The sequence below is a fragment of the Zootoca vivipara genome, chromosome 16 (genome assembly GCF_965207765.1).
Source record: "Zootoca vivipara chromosome 16, rZooViv2.hap1.1, whole genome shotgun sequence".
Taxonomy (NCBI): Eukaryota; Metazoa; Chordata; class Lepidosauria; order Squamata; family Lacertidae; genus Zootoca; species Zootoca vivipara.
The window spans coordinates 7,697,459-7,715,653 of NC_142599.1; the positions used below are offsets into that span (position 1 = coordinate 7,697,459).

Sequence of the window (18,195 nt, forward strand, 5' to 3'; positions counted from 1 at the left end):
CACCCCCAAAGTGACTGCCCTACCAGGGGCAGCCCCACCCCCAAAATAGGCAGGCTTTATACATATAGAAGACAATAATTTCTTAAGAAGGAAACAGTGCTTGCCCCTCTGGTGGGACCTACTCTAGCTTGGGTCCGGGACCCGTTTTGGGTTCTCATCTACCAGGTGTGCTGAGTTACGCATGGCACAGCCCTATGCACGTTTACATTGCAATAGGGCATACTCTTAAGAGAAAGTGCACGCAGGATGACAGCCTTAACACAGCACACAGCAGGTAGAGAACGGGGCGCCAATCAATCCCACATCATGCACATGTGAGGAAGAGCCCCCACTTTCATCTGTGAAGCCTGATGTGGAAAGTGGCTTCTTCTTCAACGAATTAAATAGCAAGAGTGGGGATCCTGTGGCTGTCCAGGTGTTGCTAGACTACAACTCCCCTTATCCCTGACCACAGGCCAGCTAAACTGGCTGGGGCCGATGGGGGTTGGAGTCCGGCAATATCTGAAGAGGCACAACTTACCCATCTTTGCATAATAGGAAGTTGCTGTCCTCATAAATTTGACAACAAACCCCGCCTGCAGCAGCACACTTTCAGATTTATCCAAGAAACCTACATCATTAATCTGCAGTCCACAGGCTTCCGCTCCAGTTTCCTCCGCTGGCCTGTCGAAAAAGGAAAGCTTCCCTGCGAGAGACTGGGCGTGAGCTTCTTGCCTGGTCCCCGTGTCATTATTTGGTCTCTCCCAACCTGCCATTAGCCTTGTGTAGCTAAGCAGCCCCACTGACGCACTACTCTGAACTGCAAGATCACAGGCCTCCGTTATCTCTGGCAAGTGGCAGGTTTTAAGGGTTATTATCGAGCGTGGCAAGCCTAATTCCCTAGGCATTTGGGCTGTATTCATGGCTGGAAAATTGACCATGCAAAATTTCCGCTAAGTCAACTCGTTCAGTTGGGGTTTGGAGCTGCAATATAATTCCCACACACACACCTTAATCGCATTCTTCTCTTCAGACATCAAGCCAAGTGTGTTATTTGCCAAGGTTCTTAAAGGGGGGGGGGAGCAGGAGCAGCAATAGTGCTTTGCGCAGAGAAAATGCAAAAGTTGATGGGGGGGGTGGAGAGAGAAAGGAGCTGCATCTGCAGCTTGGGAAACTGCTGGTTTTGTTTTCAGGACTGGCTTGTTAGCTTGTTTAATATGCATTCATTCAGCTTTATCTTCTACATGGAAAGAAGTGGGCAGGGGGAAAGAGGAGTGCTTAGCACCCACATGGCAGCACCCTTTGCAGCTGGGTGCACTACTCTACCTGACTGGTAGAAGAAGGAGCAAGCCTCATGCCTATGCACTGGGAATGGGGGGGGGGTCTGCAGCCTTCCAACTGTTGCTGGGGACTATTATGAAGCTGCCCACGTTCTGAGATATTCTGGGGAGGCCCTTCTCTTGGTCCCACCACCCACATAGGCATGCCTGGTGGGGGCACAGGAGAGGGCCTTCTCGGTGGCTGCTCCCAGACTTTGGGACTCCCTCCCTGGAGAAGCTAGACTGTCTCCCTCCTTGTCCATCTGCTGGCTAGTGAAGACCTTCTTGTTCCAACAGGCTTTGGGGGAACTGACAGCTTTTAATGAAAGGGTTTGTGTTATGCTGTTTCTATTGTACTTATTTGTATGGTTTTAGTAGATTCGATCGATCGATCTAATTCTATCAACGTTTAATTGTTTTCAAATGATATTTTTTTCTGTTTTTAGAGGTTCTCATTTTAATTTGTAAGCCACTTTGAGTCCCATCGGGGGGAACGATGGAAGATAAAACAGTAAAATTATCACTAACAGCCATAAGTTAAAACGTACAGAAAGTTTAAACCATAATAGAATAGGCTAAAACAAATTAAGATTCATGCAAACTTTCTAAACATCTAGGTAGGCTTGTCTAAGTGAGAATATCTAAATAAGAATACAGTGAAGATGCTTGCCTGATATCAATATGCAGGGAGTTCCAAAGTTCAGGTGCTGCCATACTAAACGATCGAGTTCTTACAGATGTGGTGCGGATATTATGTAACACCTGTAGTGGTGCCAGTTTTGTCAATCAAAGCAGTTGAGTGGGTACATACAGGGTAAGGGGATCTCACAAGGGGACTGGTCCCAACTTATTAAGGGCTTTATATTCTAACAGTAACACCTAGAACATGGCCTGGTAGCCGATTGCCAACCAGTGCAGACCTCTGAGCACAGGCTTTACATGCTGACAAAGCCTCACTCCTGTCAGCAATTGCACTGCAGCATTCTGATAAGAGTCCTCTGGTCCTGCGGTTGGGAAGTGCCTGGCTCATGAAGCTCCTTTCCCTAGAAAAGCCTAGCTGGCAGCCACAGTTTTCAGATAAGCTAAAATGGTTTTGTTCACCCAAGGAATGCACTGTGAGAGAGATATTGTGCTGCTTTCTGATGTTTCCATGTAGTATTGCACGACTGTTTCATGAATGAGTTTAAGAAGATGCCAACTCACTTTGGGATATAAGGCAGGATATAAAATACTAAAGTAAAACACAACAGGTTCAGCACGGGGCAAACGGTCCACGGGGAAAGAGCTGTGCCAAGTCGTCTTCTGCACCTTCTGCTTGTAATTTTGTTGACAAACATTGTGTATGGTTCCATCAAAACAGCCAGATTTGCAAACCTTCATATTTCACAGAGCATTGCTTGAGTGGCAAACAGAGACATCAGCTTGAAAACGTCATCATCCCTGCTACAGTGATTTGAACGATACCCCCAATCCAAATGTAATACTGGAGCTTAGCAAAAGATTGTTTAAAATCAGAAACAAGATTAATCACTGCAGTTGAGAGTATGAGCTGCCCTTTCACACAATAAAGCAATATTACAGCTATGAAATGTTCCATTTCATATTGCCCTCTAGTAGAAAAAACAAGGAATCAAAGTGTTGTACATAGCAATACATGTCTGGGGAGGTGGGGGCGGGGAGAAAGCCATAAAAGGAACTCGAGAAAGAGTTCAGACAGTTACACTTGAACTGCTAAATTACATTTGCCTCCAAGCAAGCCAAGAAAATCCAAAAACCAGAAAAGAGAATTTAAAAACTGATGACTTACTGAGAAGCTGCACCGATGATTCTCTTGGGTTAGTGTGGTGACATTAGACCGAAAAGCCTGGTTCTTCTCTTCTAAAATATGGATCCGACCAAATGTTTTCTGTGGCACTGCAGGTTGTAAGTACGGTAGCTCATTTCCAAACTGTGAGGAGGAAAGAGTAGAACAGCAGGAAATATAAGAGTTCAAATCTTCCAATTTTCTGAGGGGGGCGGAAATATAATAAGCAGTACACTAGATTGTCTTTTCATGGGGCTGTTTGCTTTTGATAGCATAGCTTACAGAATGCTTTTAAATACCACATGTCTGTCCAAATACAAACAGCAGCAAAAATAAGCCCCATTGCTAGACACTTGACAAATGATCCTCATACATTCTTCCCAAATTTTCAAGTTCTGAATCCAATCTTACTTCTGAAGTATGTGCAACCTAAGGGGCTTGTTTCTGAATCACTGTGTTTAGGATTTCAGAATGCTTTGTGTTCCATAGCTCTCTAGTTCCCTTATGTATCTCTCTCCCCGTGTGTGTGTGTGTGTGTGTGTGCTCACACGCGCACGCACACACACACACACACACACACACTTCTTTCTGTGCTGTGTTTTTAGCAATGTGCATGTTTGCTCATGTGCATTAGTAAAACAAAAACAAAAAACCCTGCCCACTGCAAACATGAAATATGGTCGTATCCAATTGACCTGTTAATGACTTGGAGCATCCCTCCAGTTTGTGGGGGAAGTTATACCAGGTTGGCTGTTTATTGAGCATTTGTTCTGATTTGTTTGAGAGGCTATACAATTTCATATCAAGCAACAGTTTCCCCAAACTGTCCCCAATGCTTTCCTTATTGCAAAAAGTTCCAGGAATATCTGGAACTCTGAATGTTCAAACATGGAGAAGCTTGGGTCTCTTGGGACCTAGAGAAGCAATCACAATTTACTAGACATTATAGAAATAAGCTCTCATGCCAGTTTATTGTACTAAAGCAACTAGAAACAATTTAGTGACGGTAAGATCTCACACGGGTGAAGGGAAGCAATGGGGAGGAGGGGAGGGATAGATAGTATTTAAGAAATAAAATAACATATGCAAGAGAAAAGGATATACTGTAATAGATTCTTACAGAATAGCAACACAATGTAACTAGAACAGAAGCTAAACAAGGAAGTGAATGTATTCTTATTAATGTATTTATTATTATTATTCCTTATTGGAAGAAGGTTGTGTTGACTTAGTTTCTCTTTTTTTTTTTCCTTTTCCCGTTTATAATGTGTTGCTTGTATATGGTGTAATTCTCTGTATGTGCAGAATAAAAAGAGAGAGAGAAGCAACATCAAATGGCTGTTTGGTTTGGGAAACTGGGGATTAAACTGTGAACGGAAATTGGGGTCCTGCCCTTGTGTGGACCTGCCCTTTGTCAATGTCTTTCTTAAAATCAGGGAGCAGGTAATGGAAAAGATGTGGACACTAAAGACCATGGAGAGCCATGTTTGCCAAGCAGAGTAAATAATACTAGTGGGGTAAATGGACAAACAGATTGGTCTGGTCTAAAGCAGCTTCCTATGTTTCTGGTGAATGTACTGTAAATAATTGTTGATGAACAGATCTTAAGTACGTGTGTGTTTCCAAGGTTGCCTGTTTTTGAGAATGGGAGAATGGGAGTTCTCATACGTTTCAGAAACCTTTCTTTGCAAAGGGAGTGTTGATTCAGGATTTATGTGGCTATTTGCAAGGCATCCCCAAATAATTAAAATCTGGTGTACAACACAAAAAAGCATGCAACATAATTATCTCATACAATATAGGAGGTCTTCAGTACAAGACCCGAGGCAAGCTTTTTAATTAGCAAACTAAGTAAGACACAATATTGGTAAGTAATGCGAGAGGAGAGAGACTCCGCTCTTCAGTCGGCAAGGATTACACACCAGGTTTGAAAGCACACAGAGATTCTGTTGATCAGCTCAGTGACCTGCAACCTGCGTGACCCACCAAGTCAAATATAGCATGCTACTGGTCATGTATGGCTGTGAGTGAGATGGTAGAATGTGCACTGTATGACCCATGTTGGCTTGCGTTTTTCTTTGCATTGCAGATCATTTTAAATTTGGTTGCATGCCACCCCAATTTCCAAGCAAGATCCCAGGGGCCCAGCTTCCTCAGAATGGGGCACAACAGAGACTGTGGTGTCTTCACGGTGTGTGGCTTATTTACACATTTAGACAACCTAAGCCTAAGATGGAGGGGCTCACAGCATTAGCACCCAGGAGGTCTTTGTTCTCTCATAGTCACAGCCGTAGATTCAAACAGAAATCAAGCATGGTTTTGTCTTTCTAGCTGCTGCCTGCTTCTCACTACCAGCCAGGTGGGGGAGGGGGGAAGGGGGCCCACCCATTTGGCTTCTGGCACAGAGCAACCTCCTTGGTGATACTCAGAACCATACTTTGTAGTGGGGAAGGTGAGCTGGTAAAAAAATCACATCTGGCAAACAATGCACCCCTTTGGTTTCAGATAGTACATGACTACTAGACAAGTCTAAAAAGCCTGGGACACAAATTTTAACAGACCTCTAGCAGCTGTGGTGGCTCATTTGCCCAAAGCAACATATTTAGCATTGACTCTGAAAGTGTGTACAGTGGTACCTCTACTTACGAATTTAATGCGTTCTGAACGCACATTTGTAAGTCGAAAAAAATTGTCCATCCAAGATGGCGGACGGAGCTCCGCTCGTAAGTAGAAACATTCGTAAGTAGAGTTATTCATAAGTAGAGGTACCACTGTACTCGATTCTGATCAAACTAAGCTTCCTGGTGTATATTTTGCTCTGTGAGACTTAGTTTGGTCAGCAGATCCCTACTACCCTATCTTTAAGTAGGCATTATGAGGAGGATGTGTGTGCTTGTGGGTGGGTGTTTGTCGTGGGGGGAGAGGTGTCTAGTTTGCCACTGTTAAACAAGTCAGTGGGTGGAACTGAAGCTGCTAGCCCCCCAACCCTTAATCAGTTCAACTGGCAGACTTTGCTAAAGGTTTGCAGCTGCTCAAATGGCAATAATAATTGCTGGGCTGGCAGCAACCCAAGCACCTAGAACAGGGGTCAGCAAATGTTTTCAGTCCACTGTCCCTCATACCTTATGGGGGGCTGGACTGTATTTTGAAGAAAGAAGGAAAATGAACGAATTCCTATGCCCCACAAATAACTCAGAGATGCATTTTAAACACGCTGATTCCCGGTCCGCCCACGGGCCAGATTTAGAAGGCGATTGGGCCACATCCAGCCCCCAGGCCTTAGTTTGCCTACCCATGACCTGGAAACTGATATTTCAAGAAAAGACACCCAGGATTTGATTTTATAAGTCCAAAGTGCACGAAGAGTCCGCTATAAAACCTTGAAAACTTGGGTACATTTGTAGGCTTTTCATCAGCAAAAGGAACAGGGCAACCCAGGGCCGTCTTAAGCGTATCGGGCGCCCTGGCGCCATGGTGTGAAGATCGCTCTGGCGCCGCCCCCCCCCGTTTCCCACCGCAGCTGGCGGGTGGTCGCAGCACGCGGCGCCGCCCTGTGCCACCCAGCCCTGCCTTAGAGCCGGCCCTGGGGCAAGCACCTGATATCTACATTTGTAAATCTTGTCTATTAGCAAAAACACCCGCTCTGTTTCTTCTCTCTGGTGCTTTAACACCCCGGCACCAATGCCATGTGAAATTCCTTCCCCCGATGCCAGTTCAGTTGGAACGAGCCTGCCAAGTTTTTATCAGCTCCTCTAATAATATTGAGAGGTGGCCCTGTGCCACTTTCCATCTCCATGCTAGGCATGAGATGGCAAACCTGTTCATTTATTCATAGGCCTGCCACTGCCTGCTTTTGTATCAACTGAATAAAGACCGCAACTCAATCTCTGGGACCCATTCAGCCCTAATGAAACAGGCCGATAAAGATACACTGCTTTGATAATAATAATAACAACAGGATTGTTTTACCTGTAAGGGGGCGGGGGGGGGGGAGAAGGAGGCAGCAACAACTATGCTTGAAAGACTGCCACCATTGCAGGTGGTGCTGATATTAAATATTCTATTATCAGAGGACTATATGCAAATATTTTGCTAGTTAGTTCAATGCACGAGACTCAGCTCCTGTAGCTCAGTGAGGAAGAGGACAGGTTTTGAATTTGGGAGATCCTGAGTTCAATCCTCAGCATCTCAAGGTAGGACTAGGTAAGACTGTTGCTTGAATCCCTAGACAGAAATCATCTGTCAAACAGACCTGGTGCCCTCTGTCAGGGTTTGTTGTGACTACTCTTGAGTAACAACCGTCCACATGCTTGTCTCTCAGACGTTTTTATTGGTGCACATTATTTACAGTGTAACTGATTGCTCATTTCATGTCTACCCGCTCGAGTCAGATTCCTGCACTAAATTCTTCCGCGTTCTCGACCAGCATAAAAGCCTCGGAACTGAGAAGCGCCTCCCTTTCCTTCTCTTCCTCAGTTCCGGCATCGGAGGTACGGGTCTTCTGTCTGCCCTATTCCTGTCCACTCTTTCCGCCTCTCTCTCTTCCTGCCTACGGAGCAGGGGCTCTCCCATGCTGCCAGAGCCCTGGCACTCCTTCTCCGTTTCCTGACTCATCCCTTCAGTCCCCTCGCTCTCATGACTGCTTGGAGACGGGCTGCTTCTGATGGGGGGGTTTTATCTCTGTAATCCCTCCCCCTTACACCCTCCATATGTTGTTGTACTCTAGATGCCACCAGAATGGGCAGTGCTCAGGGTTGATGGGAGGAATAGCCCAAAACATCTGGAAGGTATCGAACTGGGGAAGACTGAGATACACAATACTGAGCAAGACAAACCAGTGGTTTGACTTGGAGTAAGGCTACACCTCAAGGTCCCATTACTTCAGCTCATGGGTGTACCGGAGGCGGCAGGGGGCAGCTGCCCCCCCAAAGCTAAAAAGGAAGGGGGGAAAGATATAAATTACAGCTCTTTTTTTTTCAGGGCAAAAAGTGGCCGGCGGGGAAAAGTGGTTGCGGAGAACCGCGTGACCGCTGCCTACCCTCCGGGGGGCGTGGACACCATAGCCAGCCAATTGCGCGAGGAGGTGGCATGCGTTCCCGCCTCTTTCCCCTCCCACCCGGCTCCTGAGCTGCTTTGGCGGGGAGGTGTGTGTGTGTACACGCACGCTTCACCACGGTCGCCTCCGCCACAGGATCGGGCTCCGGAGCGACCGCTCCGTGCTGAGGAGGAAGAGGCTAGCTAGAGGAGCCTGCTGCAGCGGCTCCTCTCGCCCTCTTCGCCCTTGTACTTGCGGGCAAGTTCGGCGGCAATCGGTGGTCGCAACTTGGCGTTCGCAGCAGGACCGGAGCGGGGTGAGTCTGAGGAGTGACGGCAAGGGCGGGAGAGAAAGCGCTTGAGTTATGTTGTGTGTGAGGGAGAGCACACGCACACACCATAGCTGCCAAGTCTCCCATTTTCCCCAGGAAATCCCCGTTTTTCCAGCTGTTCCTAGCTGAAAAAAACAGATTTTTTTGTTTTCCCCCGGTTTATTCTGGCGCGGCGGCCATTTTGGAACTGGGCGGAGCACACTCAGAAGCGACTTTTGATGCTGCTCTGCCCAGTTTCAAAATGGCTGCAGTGCGACTTCCAGTCTGCTATTTCCGGCCCGGTCCCTTATTTCTCTGACAGCAACTTGGCAGGTATGGCGCACGCACACACGTTTCCTCCTCCCTGCCACCTTCGCCAGGCTCCTCTCTGCCTCTCTCTCGGTCTCTCTCTCTCTCTCAGGGTGACCATCCCCTCCCCTCCGGGGGGGCATGGACGTTGACCATGCCTCCTGGGGGGATCCCGGCCACGTCATCACCAGCCAGCCAATCAGGTGGCTGGGGGTGGTGGCCAGGCCCCGTGGCTTGCCTGCCCCCCCCCCCAGTTTTGATCCTGGGTCTGCCCATGCTTCAGCTGTTTCCTTCCATATTCTTTTACTGCTCTGCTCTCTGCCTTCCCAAAAGGCTGTGTACAGATCCTACATTTCAAGCACATATAAAGCACAGGGCCATAGGCCAGTTCCCAGGATCCTTTTTGAGTTGTCTGCATTAAATGTGTGGTGCTCACACAACCAAATTGGAAGCCAGCTCAACCTAGCAGGGCTGATCCAAAACGTTTTGGTGCGTGGGGGAGAAATCAAAAGGGCACCCCCTCACCCACTTGCACAGGCATTATTCCAGGTTCCTGGGAAGCTCACTTACACAAACCTATCTGGAAAGACGCTGCTCCCCTTTGTTTCAGTGGGACTTGCACAGGAGAACCTCCTGGTGGATTGACTGCAGGGTCAATGGATCTCTCAGACACTAAAAAAAAGAGAGCAAATGCACACCTGGGAAGCAGCCACCTGACTTTGTCCCCAACACTGCCATGTAGATTTCAGAATCTGTCCAGTCAGTCTTTCTTTTCATAGGCTGCTTTTCTCTCTATTGCATGCTGAGTTGTGACATCTCAACAAGCGGGAGGTTCCCAAATTGTGGTCTGTGGACTACCAGCTTCATTCAGAAGGTATTGCAGGATGTCCGCAGTAAATATTAATATTTATCTTCAATTGTATTTTGCCGCTTCTTTAACTTTCTATATTGTACTTCGTTGCATTGCAGTTTGAATCTTAATGGATGCAGATTGTAATATGATACAGTGGAACCTTGGTTTTTGAGCGTCTCGGAAGCCGAATGGTTTGGAAGCCGAACGCCGAAAACCTGGAAGTAATTGCTTCCATCATTGAACGTGCCCCGGAAGCTGAATGGCTTCCGCTGCGTGTTTTTCTTTTTTCTCAAAGGATTTTGCCAACCGCCCATTGCTCCTCAGTTTTCGAACGTTTTGGAAGTCGAACAGTCTTCCAGAACGGATTACGTTTTAAAACCAAGGTTCCACGGTACAAGAAATAAAAGAAGCAATGGAAATACAATTAATTAATTAATAATTAAGTGGTTTGCCAAGACCATCAGCAATTTTCAAGGGGTCCATGGTGGGGAGGGGAGTTTGAGAGCTCCTGCTCTAGAGGGTATTCTGGCAGCCTTGAAGGTAAAATAATATAGTGGGATGTATGGAGTATTACGGCAAGGATAGTACCTCTGGTGGGGAACACGCTGTGATCCTTCTGGGGCAGTTAGTCCACCTCTGGTTCCCACCCTACACCCAGCTCTCACCTGTGGCTCCTAGAAGCCGTCAGCCTGTGACAGCAGCCAAACCTCAGGAATGGTTTTGACTTGCTGGGTAAACTGGGTGAGGGTAGCCAATAAGTCTGAAAACCTCAGTGAGGGGCAGATGTGGCTTATCCACCTGGGAATGAAATTCTAGGAGAATGAAAACTCTGATCCTAAACCTCCACTACCTTGTGGGATATCCTCAGGAGAAGAAAAGGCTAAGGAGTAAACCCTACACAAATCCGGAATGGAGTCCTTTGTACGCCTCCTTCCAGCATCTCCTGCAGCGAAGCTGGTGCCAAATGTATTGCTCTGCTTTCCTTTGGAGCACATCAGTGTGGCCGGCCGAGAGAGGGGTCTTATTTTCTGGCCAGTCCAGAATCTCCATTCACATTTGTGCCCCAGGGAGGTCACTTCAGAGGTGCTAACGCAGTCGTTTGACTCCCCCCCCCAGGTGCACTCCATTGTCTCTTGAAACAGATGGATGCCAACAATAGCTTTGAAAAGCAACAACACCCTACTTAATTGCAGTGTTTCTCAAATTGGCTGCATTATAGTACCGCATATTGCTTTTTTTAAAAGGAACCTGCCACTTTTGCTGCTTATTGGGCAAATTCGGAAATAATTTAGTGGGCAGCACTTTGCCTGTTTTCTTTCTGTTTGCTCTTTACTTCCTACAGTGACAAATGTGCCACAGCCAAGGAAATTGGTAGCTGGAGAACGAAACAGAGAATGATGCTCAACCAAGCAGGGGGAAAATGTCAGCAATTACAAAGCTATCAATCCACTGGTGCCCTTCTGGATATATTGTGTTGGCATGGGAAGGTGACGTTGGAATGAATCTTGCTTGTATCACATTTCTCAGGCTTTGCAGAGCACAGAAACTCTCACCTTGATTACTGCCCACCCCAACCTGAGACGCCAATCACAGTTTTCAAAGGAATGGATTATACCAAATATGCCTTGGTTGCTACTGTGAGCGCTGCAAGCTGAGTGGTAGAGAACATGCTCTCTGCATGCAAACAACCCCAGCGTTAATCCCTTCCATCTCCAGATACTGTAGGGCAAAGAAAGAAGCCCATCTGAGGTGCTGCTGCCAGTCAGTGTAGACCATATTGAGCTAAACTGACAGAGTCTTGCATGAAAACATCTCAAGTTTAATCTCCAGAAAGGGTTGGGAAGGACTCCTGCCCCAAGTGATGCAAAAAGAAAAAATGGCTGCTGGCCATTGTGAACAACATTGAGCTAGATGGACCAAATACAGTGGAACCTCGGTTTATGAATTTTCGGTTTACGAACGCCGCCGACCCATCTGGAACGGATTAATCCACTTTCCATTACTTTCAATGGGAAAGTTCGCTTCAGTTTATGAACGCTTCAGTTTATGAACAGACTTCTGGAACCAATTACACCCATGCTTCGGGTTAAGTACACTTCAGGTTGAGTACTCTGTGGACCCGTCTGGAACGGATTAATCCACTTTACATTACTTTCAATGGTAAAGTTCGCTTCAGTTTATGAACGCTTCAGTTTAAGTACTCCGTGGACCGTCTGGAACGGATTAATTCACTTTCCATTACTTTCAATGGGAAAGTTTGCTTCAGTTTATGAACGCTTCAGTTTAAGTACTCCGCGGACCGTCTGGAACAGATTAATCCACTTTCCATTACTTTAAATGGGAAAGTTCGCTTCAGTTTATGAACCAATTGTGTTCATAAACCGAGGTACCACTGTATCTGATTTGGCTTTCTTTGTTCCACAGAGAATGAACACCAGTCAACTTGTTCAGATGCAACACCAAATTATGGTTTAGCAAGACAAAAACGAGCCTCAAACTTGTGCCCTGCCCACTCCAGAATGGCTACAAGGAGAGGGGAAGCACCAGTTACCAGGTTCAAAACTATCCTGAGATCCTCCTTTACATCTAAAAGTCCGGAGAACTCTGGTTAGTTTCAATTATGGTTAGAGAAAAACCAAGGAACACAAATCACAATTTGATCATGGCTTCTTTAAATTAATCACCGTTCAGATGAAATGAGAAACACTGATTAGTTCAAAAGCGAAAGGCGATCCTTCCGATTTCCTTTCCATGAGCCCAAGACTTCTGCAGGTGCAGGCAAATAAACACTGTGTTCAATCCAAAAAGATAGCATTACTCTTACTATGATTATAAAAGAGGGGGAGGGAATCAGACGGCTTCACAGCATAAATACCATTTTGGCTGTCCTTATTTTTATCTGCAAGCCACCTTGAGTCCCTGCCAGAGGGAAAAGACGAAAGTATAAACAAATATACAATAATAATGCTGATGTTAGCAGCAGTGTCTCTCGAGACAACAGAGTGTGCCTCCAGGGGTGAAGTCAAACCATTGTGTTTGCAGCACTGAAGTGATTTTCCCAGGGTGAAAGTCCTTAATAAAATAATAATACAGTGGGGTGGTGCTGTGTTCTAAACCACTGAGCCTCTTGGGCTTGCTGATCAGAAGGTCGGTGGTTTGCATCCCCGCAATGGAGTGAGCTCCCGTTGCTCGGTCCCAGCTCCTGCCAACCTAGCAGTTCAAAAGGACACCAAAAAGTGCAAGTAGATAAATAGGTACCGTTCCAGTGGGAAGGTAAATGGCATTTCCGTGCACTGCTCTGGTGTCGGTGTTCCGTTGTGCCACAAGTGGCTTAGCCATGCTGGCCACATGACCCAGGAAAACTGTCTGCGGACAAATGCCGGCTCCCTCGGCCTGTAAAGCGAGGTGAGCACCGCAACCCCAGAGTCGTCCATGACTTAATGGTCAGGGGTCCCTTTACCTTTACCTTTTTACCTTGGTTTACAAACTTTATCCGTTCCAGAAGTCCATTCTTAAACCAAAGCCTTCTTAAACCAAGGCATGCTTTCCCATAGCAGCGGGGGACTCAATTTACAAATGGAACACACTCAACAAGAAGCGAAGCATGTTCTTATTCCAAGGCAAAATTCACAAACCAAAACATCTACTTCCGGGTTTGCAGCATTCTTAATCCAAGTTGTTCATAAACTAAGCTGTTATTAAACCAAGGTGCCACTGTAATAATAATAATAATAATAATAATAATAATAATAATGTCATTGAAGTAACATCCATGGTAAAAAACAGACAAAGCAGAAAAGTGGCTATTATTTATTATTATTAACAATAGCAACTTATAAAGCATCAAAAAATAAAAAAAATACCAAGCACTGAACAGAGATGAACAACAAAGGTTTACCATCTCATAGAAACAATTCAAAAGGGAAAGGGGAGGGAAAGAGGAAACAAGGAAGTTTATGCAGCAATTCTTGAAGTTATATAATCCCAGCAGTATCATCTGATTTGGGCAAGTGAGCCTCCCTGCCATAATGCAGATGCAGACATGCACAACCCACCAGCCTCAATTTCCCTGGCCAGCGTGTGTCTCTTCAACTCTGCAGTCCGAAAGGTTACCAAGACCTGTGCCACGCAACCTGTTGTCCGCAACACAGGGTGGCTCAGGCAAAGATGCTTGACCCAAGGGCGAAAAGCCCAAGGACCTGACTTTCACACGTGAAATGTTCTAGTTACAGGTGGGTAGCCATGTTGGTCTGCTGTAGTCGAAACAAAATAAAAAAACTCCTTCCAGTAGCACCTTAGAGACCAACTAAGTTTGTTATTGGTATGAGCTTTCGTGTGCATGCACACTTCTTCAGATACACCAACGTGAAATGTTGTCAGGGCTGCACACATTTTTTTTATGAATTGCATTGATGTGTCAATATTATAGCGTGTCTACAGGGCTATAGATAGATATGTTGCAAGGCGCTTGGAGCCATCAGTTTAATTGGCAGCTATCAAGTCTAACCACCACCACCACCACCACCAATTAATAGCAATGCCTTACCGAGAGTCTTACCATAGGTTTATCTCGCTCAGTACCGTCTGTTCTGACTGGCAGCCACTCACTAAAGTCTCAGGTCTTTCCCAGCACTGATACCCGAGATCCTTTTATAACAGGAGATGCCAGCATCTGCACCCAGGACCTTCTGCATATGCCCTCTGCCCCTGAACTGTGGTCCCTATTCAAAATTAAAACGAAGACGACAACAACACAAAACCCTTTTCCGCTCTACAAGTGAGATCCGATGCTTCCAGAGCACCCTAGAGGGAATTGTGGCTTTCTTCCTCAAGAGCTTAATTGGTTTAGAGATACTTCTCTTTAAAACTCCTGCCTATTGATTTATTTTTTCTTTAAGGCAAAGTAAACAAGGCATAAGAAAGCTGCCAGCACAGAGAGATGTTAAATTGGCAGCAGGTGGCAAAAAGGAGAGCCTGCACAGGAAATAAGGAAGTTCCAGCTGGTGGTATAGTGAAGGCTGGACACAAGCCAGGTGTTTCCAGCAACTGTTTCCAAAAATGATCCAAGAGTAAAACCTTATTTCTATTTAGGATTCACCTATCCATTGGAAAAGCCTGGTCTAGTTCTGAGTCACATCCGCAATGCAGGAAAGCTGTGTGCACAACTGAATCTATGTGGCAAACCACCAGGGCTCTGCGTTTGAGCATTTCCCTCGACCAGGTGCAAGGCGCTGAAAGCCAGATCAGGCCCACAGAGTGGGTCATGATAGGGCCCATGGCAACTCCTCATGTGAGGCTCTGCCCCCCACCGGCCAACTCTCATTCTGCTGTCTAGTCACTGCAGGAAGAGAAAAAGGGAACGGCAAAACAAGCAGGCTCTAAGCCATAGCTGCCAAGTCTCCCGTTTTTCACGGGAAACCCCCGGATTTTAATCCGTTTCCCGCTGTTATCCTTAATAGAAAAAAATCCCGGAAATCCCCTGGATTTCCTACCTGCCAGGGAGGCTCCATTTCGGGTGCCGCTCTGCCCATGTCTGGGCACCGGAAATTGGGCAGAGCGGCACCGCACCGGAAGTTGCTTCTACACATGTCTGGGCATGCGTAGAAATGACTTCCGGTACTGTGCCACTGCTGATCCCACATTTTTCAGTGGGAGACTTGGCAGCTATGCTCTGAGCTCCTTAAGAGGGCTATGTGCCGCTGCTATAATGCAGAGGACCTGGGATGGATGTGATGTGTGATAGCACGGTTGGTAGAGCATGAGGCTCTTAATTGCAGGGCCGTGGGTTCGAGCCCCTTGTTGGGCAAAAGATTCCTGCATTGCAAGGGGTTGGACTAAATGACGCTTGTGGCCCCTTCAAAAATCTACGATTCTATTATTCCATGTGTGGTTGCATATGGACAGGTGTGACCAAAGTGCATACATGCCATTGGCTCTACTGCCACTAGCATGAGACCCCCCAAAGGTTATCCATCAGGGAATGTGGAACATGGGTTGAAAAAGTTTCTCTCGCAAGCCTAGCCCCCTTAGTACTAGATTGATTCTTTCTTTTCAAACTGGTCATTCCAAGAAGCTCAGAGGTTCTCTCTTCTACCATTTTATTCCTACAACCAGGGCTTTTTTTCCAGCCGGAACTTGTAGGAAGTCTGTTCCGACACCTCTCAGGTGGGTGTCACTGCCATTATAGCAGAACAAGGGAGGCATTCATGACAAGTTCTGGCACCTCTTTTTATAGAAAAACAGCACTACCTACAACAACCATGTGGGATAGGATAGCTAAGAGCAGGGGTCAGCAAACTTTTGCAGCAGGGGGCCAGTCCACTGTCCCCCATACCTTGTGGGGGGCTGGACTATATTTGGGGGGGGAGAGATGCAAGAGCATCACGAGCCCCGGTGGCTGCTTACCTGTGTCTTGCAAGCGGCAGAGGCTGGCGGCGGCGGGACGATCAGTGGCGCGTGAAAGGGCTCTGGAGAGGGGCTGCTTAAAATGGTGGCTGCTTGAGTGCTGATGCTGCTAGCACCAACAAAGCCCAGCCCCCTTCCTCCTCTAGGCAGGGCGGGGAGAAGCCAGGAGGAGGGAGTGAGGAGGCGCTGCCGCCACCGCAAAAGAGAGGGAGCAAGAGGGAAAGAACACACACACTGGCGATCCACGTGGCGATTCCCAGACTGTCTGTGGACCGGATCCAGAAGGCAATTGGGCCTGATCCGGCCCGCGGACCTTAGTTTGCCTACTCATGGCTAAGAGAGAGAGACTTGGATTATCCCATGAGGTTTGTGTCTGAGTGGAGATTGAAACTGTCTCTCCTTCACTCGAGCCTCTATCCAGTAGATCACACTGGCATTGCTTTGCCCTGCTACCCCCCCCCACCCCCCCAAAAAACCAATTCTCTTGTTCTCCACTTACTAGTCTTATTTGATGTTCCCCAAGGTCCTGGAGAGGGGGGGGGTCATATCTCCACCCAGCCATGAAGCAATGCTGGGTAGCCTGAAAACAATTTGACATCTCTCAAGTCAAACCGACCCCAGAAGATTGTTTTGAGATTCAGACTATGGCTCTGCCTGCCTTAGCGAAAAGGACAAGATGCAAATGTAAGAAATATGAAGGAGAAGGCAACAAACAAGTTAATAAATGAGCGTGGAAGAGCACTTCACAGACCCCTTACCTACAGTTACTGCAGAGAGAACGTTTTACTGAAGACGCAGCTGACCATGGTGCAATGCAAATACCACCAGCCTCTTGCATAACCCATTTCAAGAAGCTTAACAAAAAATTAAAATCAGATTTATAGTATATTTTGGAAGGGGGATTAGAGGTACAGTATTGTTATTTCAAGAGGTCTTCATTGAAAACTCAAATTAATTTCCACAGGCTCTGCTGCGAGCATTCAAAATACAAGCTGTATAAAAATATTATGTTTGGAGTACTAACAGGGCCAGCCCAAGACATTGTGGCACCTGAGGCAAACCCCAAAATAGAACCCCACCTCCATGCCAGGGAAGAAAGGGTGAGGGAAGATCATAGCTGCCAAGTTACCCCTTTTTATAAGGGATTTTCCCTTATGCTGAATAGGCTTCCTCGCGAGAAAAGGGAAAACTTGGCAGCTATGGGGAAGATCTACATCAGGAACAAGGGGAGAAGAAAGAATGACATTAGGACAGGCTTCCTCAATCTCGGCCCTCCAGAAGTTTTGAGACTACAATTCCCATCTAGCTGAGGATCATGGGAGTTGTAGGCCAAAAACATCTGGACGGCCAAGGTTGAGGAAGCCTGCATTAGGATCTGCTGCCCCAATAGGCTCCTTGGTGGCAGGGAGGGGCTCTAGGGGGGAGGGGGGCGGTGAAAGACCAGGCTATAAAATGCATCATCTCCAACTGCCCGCCACGCATGGGGCCTTCTCGTGGCAGGAGGGGTCCTGTGGGATGGGAGAAGATGAATTTTATGGTAACCAGAATAAGAGATAAAGTATAAGGACAATGATAAGCTGTATGAATTTATGTTAAAGATTAGGAGTGGAAATTATCAGAATGAAACTGCAATTAATAAGTATAATAAAATATGAAAATCAATAGGGGAAAGATACGGGGAAGTTTTTCTTTTTTCTTTTTTTCTTTTTTCTTTTTTCGATATTCTTTCTTCCTTTTTATTTTTTATTTCTCTTTTTTAAAGACATGTATGGATGGGTGGCTGGGTGGACATCCTCCTTTGTCTTCTCTCATTACCCTAGGGCCCACTGGTGGCAGAGGTGGGCTCAGGGGGGGAGGGGGGGAGGGGATAAACCCAGCTACAAAATAGACCACCTTTGACTGCTCGCCCTGCATGGGTCTCTCTCATGGCAGGGGGGGGGCTCGTGGGGGTGGAAAAGGGTGGATGAATTTGATATGTCTGTTTTGTTCTATTTTTGTAAAACTAATAAAAATTATTTTTTTTAAAAAAAGGATCTGCTGCCCCAATAAATCCTGCTATCTGAGGCAGTCACCTCACCTTGCCTCACAGGTGGGCCGGCCCTGGATACTACACTGTTGATACTAAAATGTTCAGAGGAACTTGGCATTTGGGGGGACTTGAACGACAATATTATTATCCTA

The 18,195-nt window shown here is 46.6% G+C and overlaps 1 protein-coding gene across 15 annotated transcripts in view; it reads right to left on the bottom strand.

Moving 5' to 3' along the window:
* The window catches only part of RIMBP2 (RIMS binding protein 2), a 286,403-nt gene that overhangs the window by 186,308 nt on the left and 81,900 nt on the right, over positions 1-18,195 (bottom strand). For all 15 annotated transcript variants that reach the window (XM_088659580.1, XM_035097548.3, XM_088659571.1 and 12 more), the window contains one exon: positions 3,106-3,246. In XM_088659580.1, the coding sequence (XP_088515706.1) occupies positions 3,106-3,246 (141 nt within the window). The remainder of the gene's footprint in view (positions 1-3,105; positions 3,247-18,195) is intronic.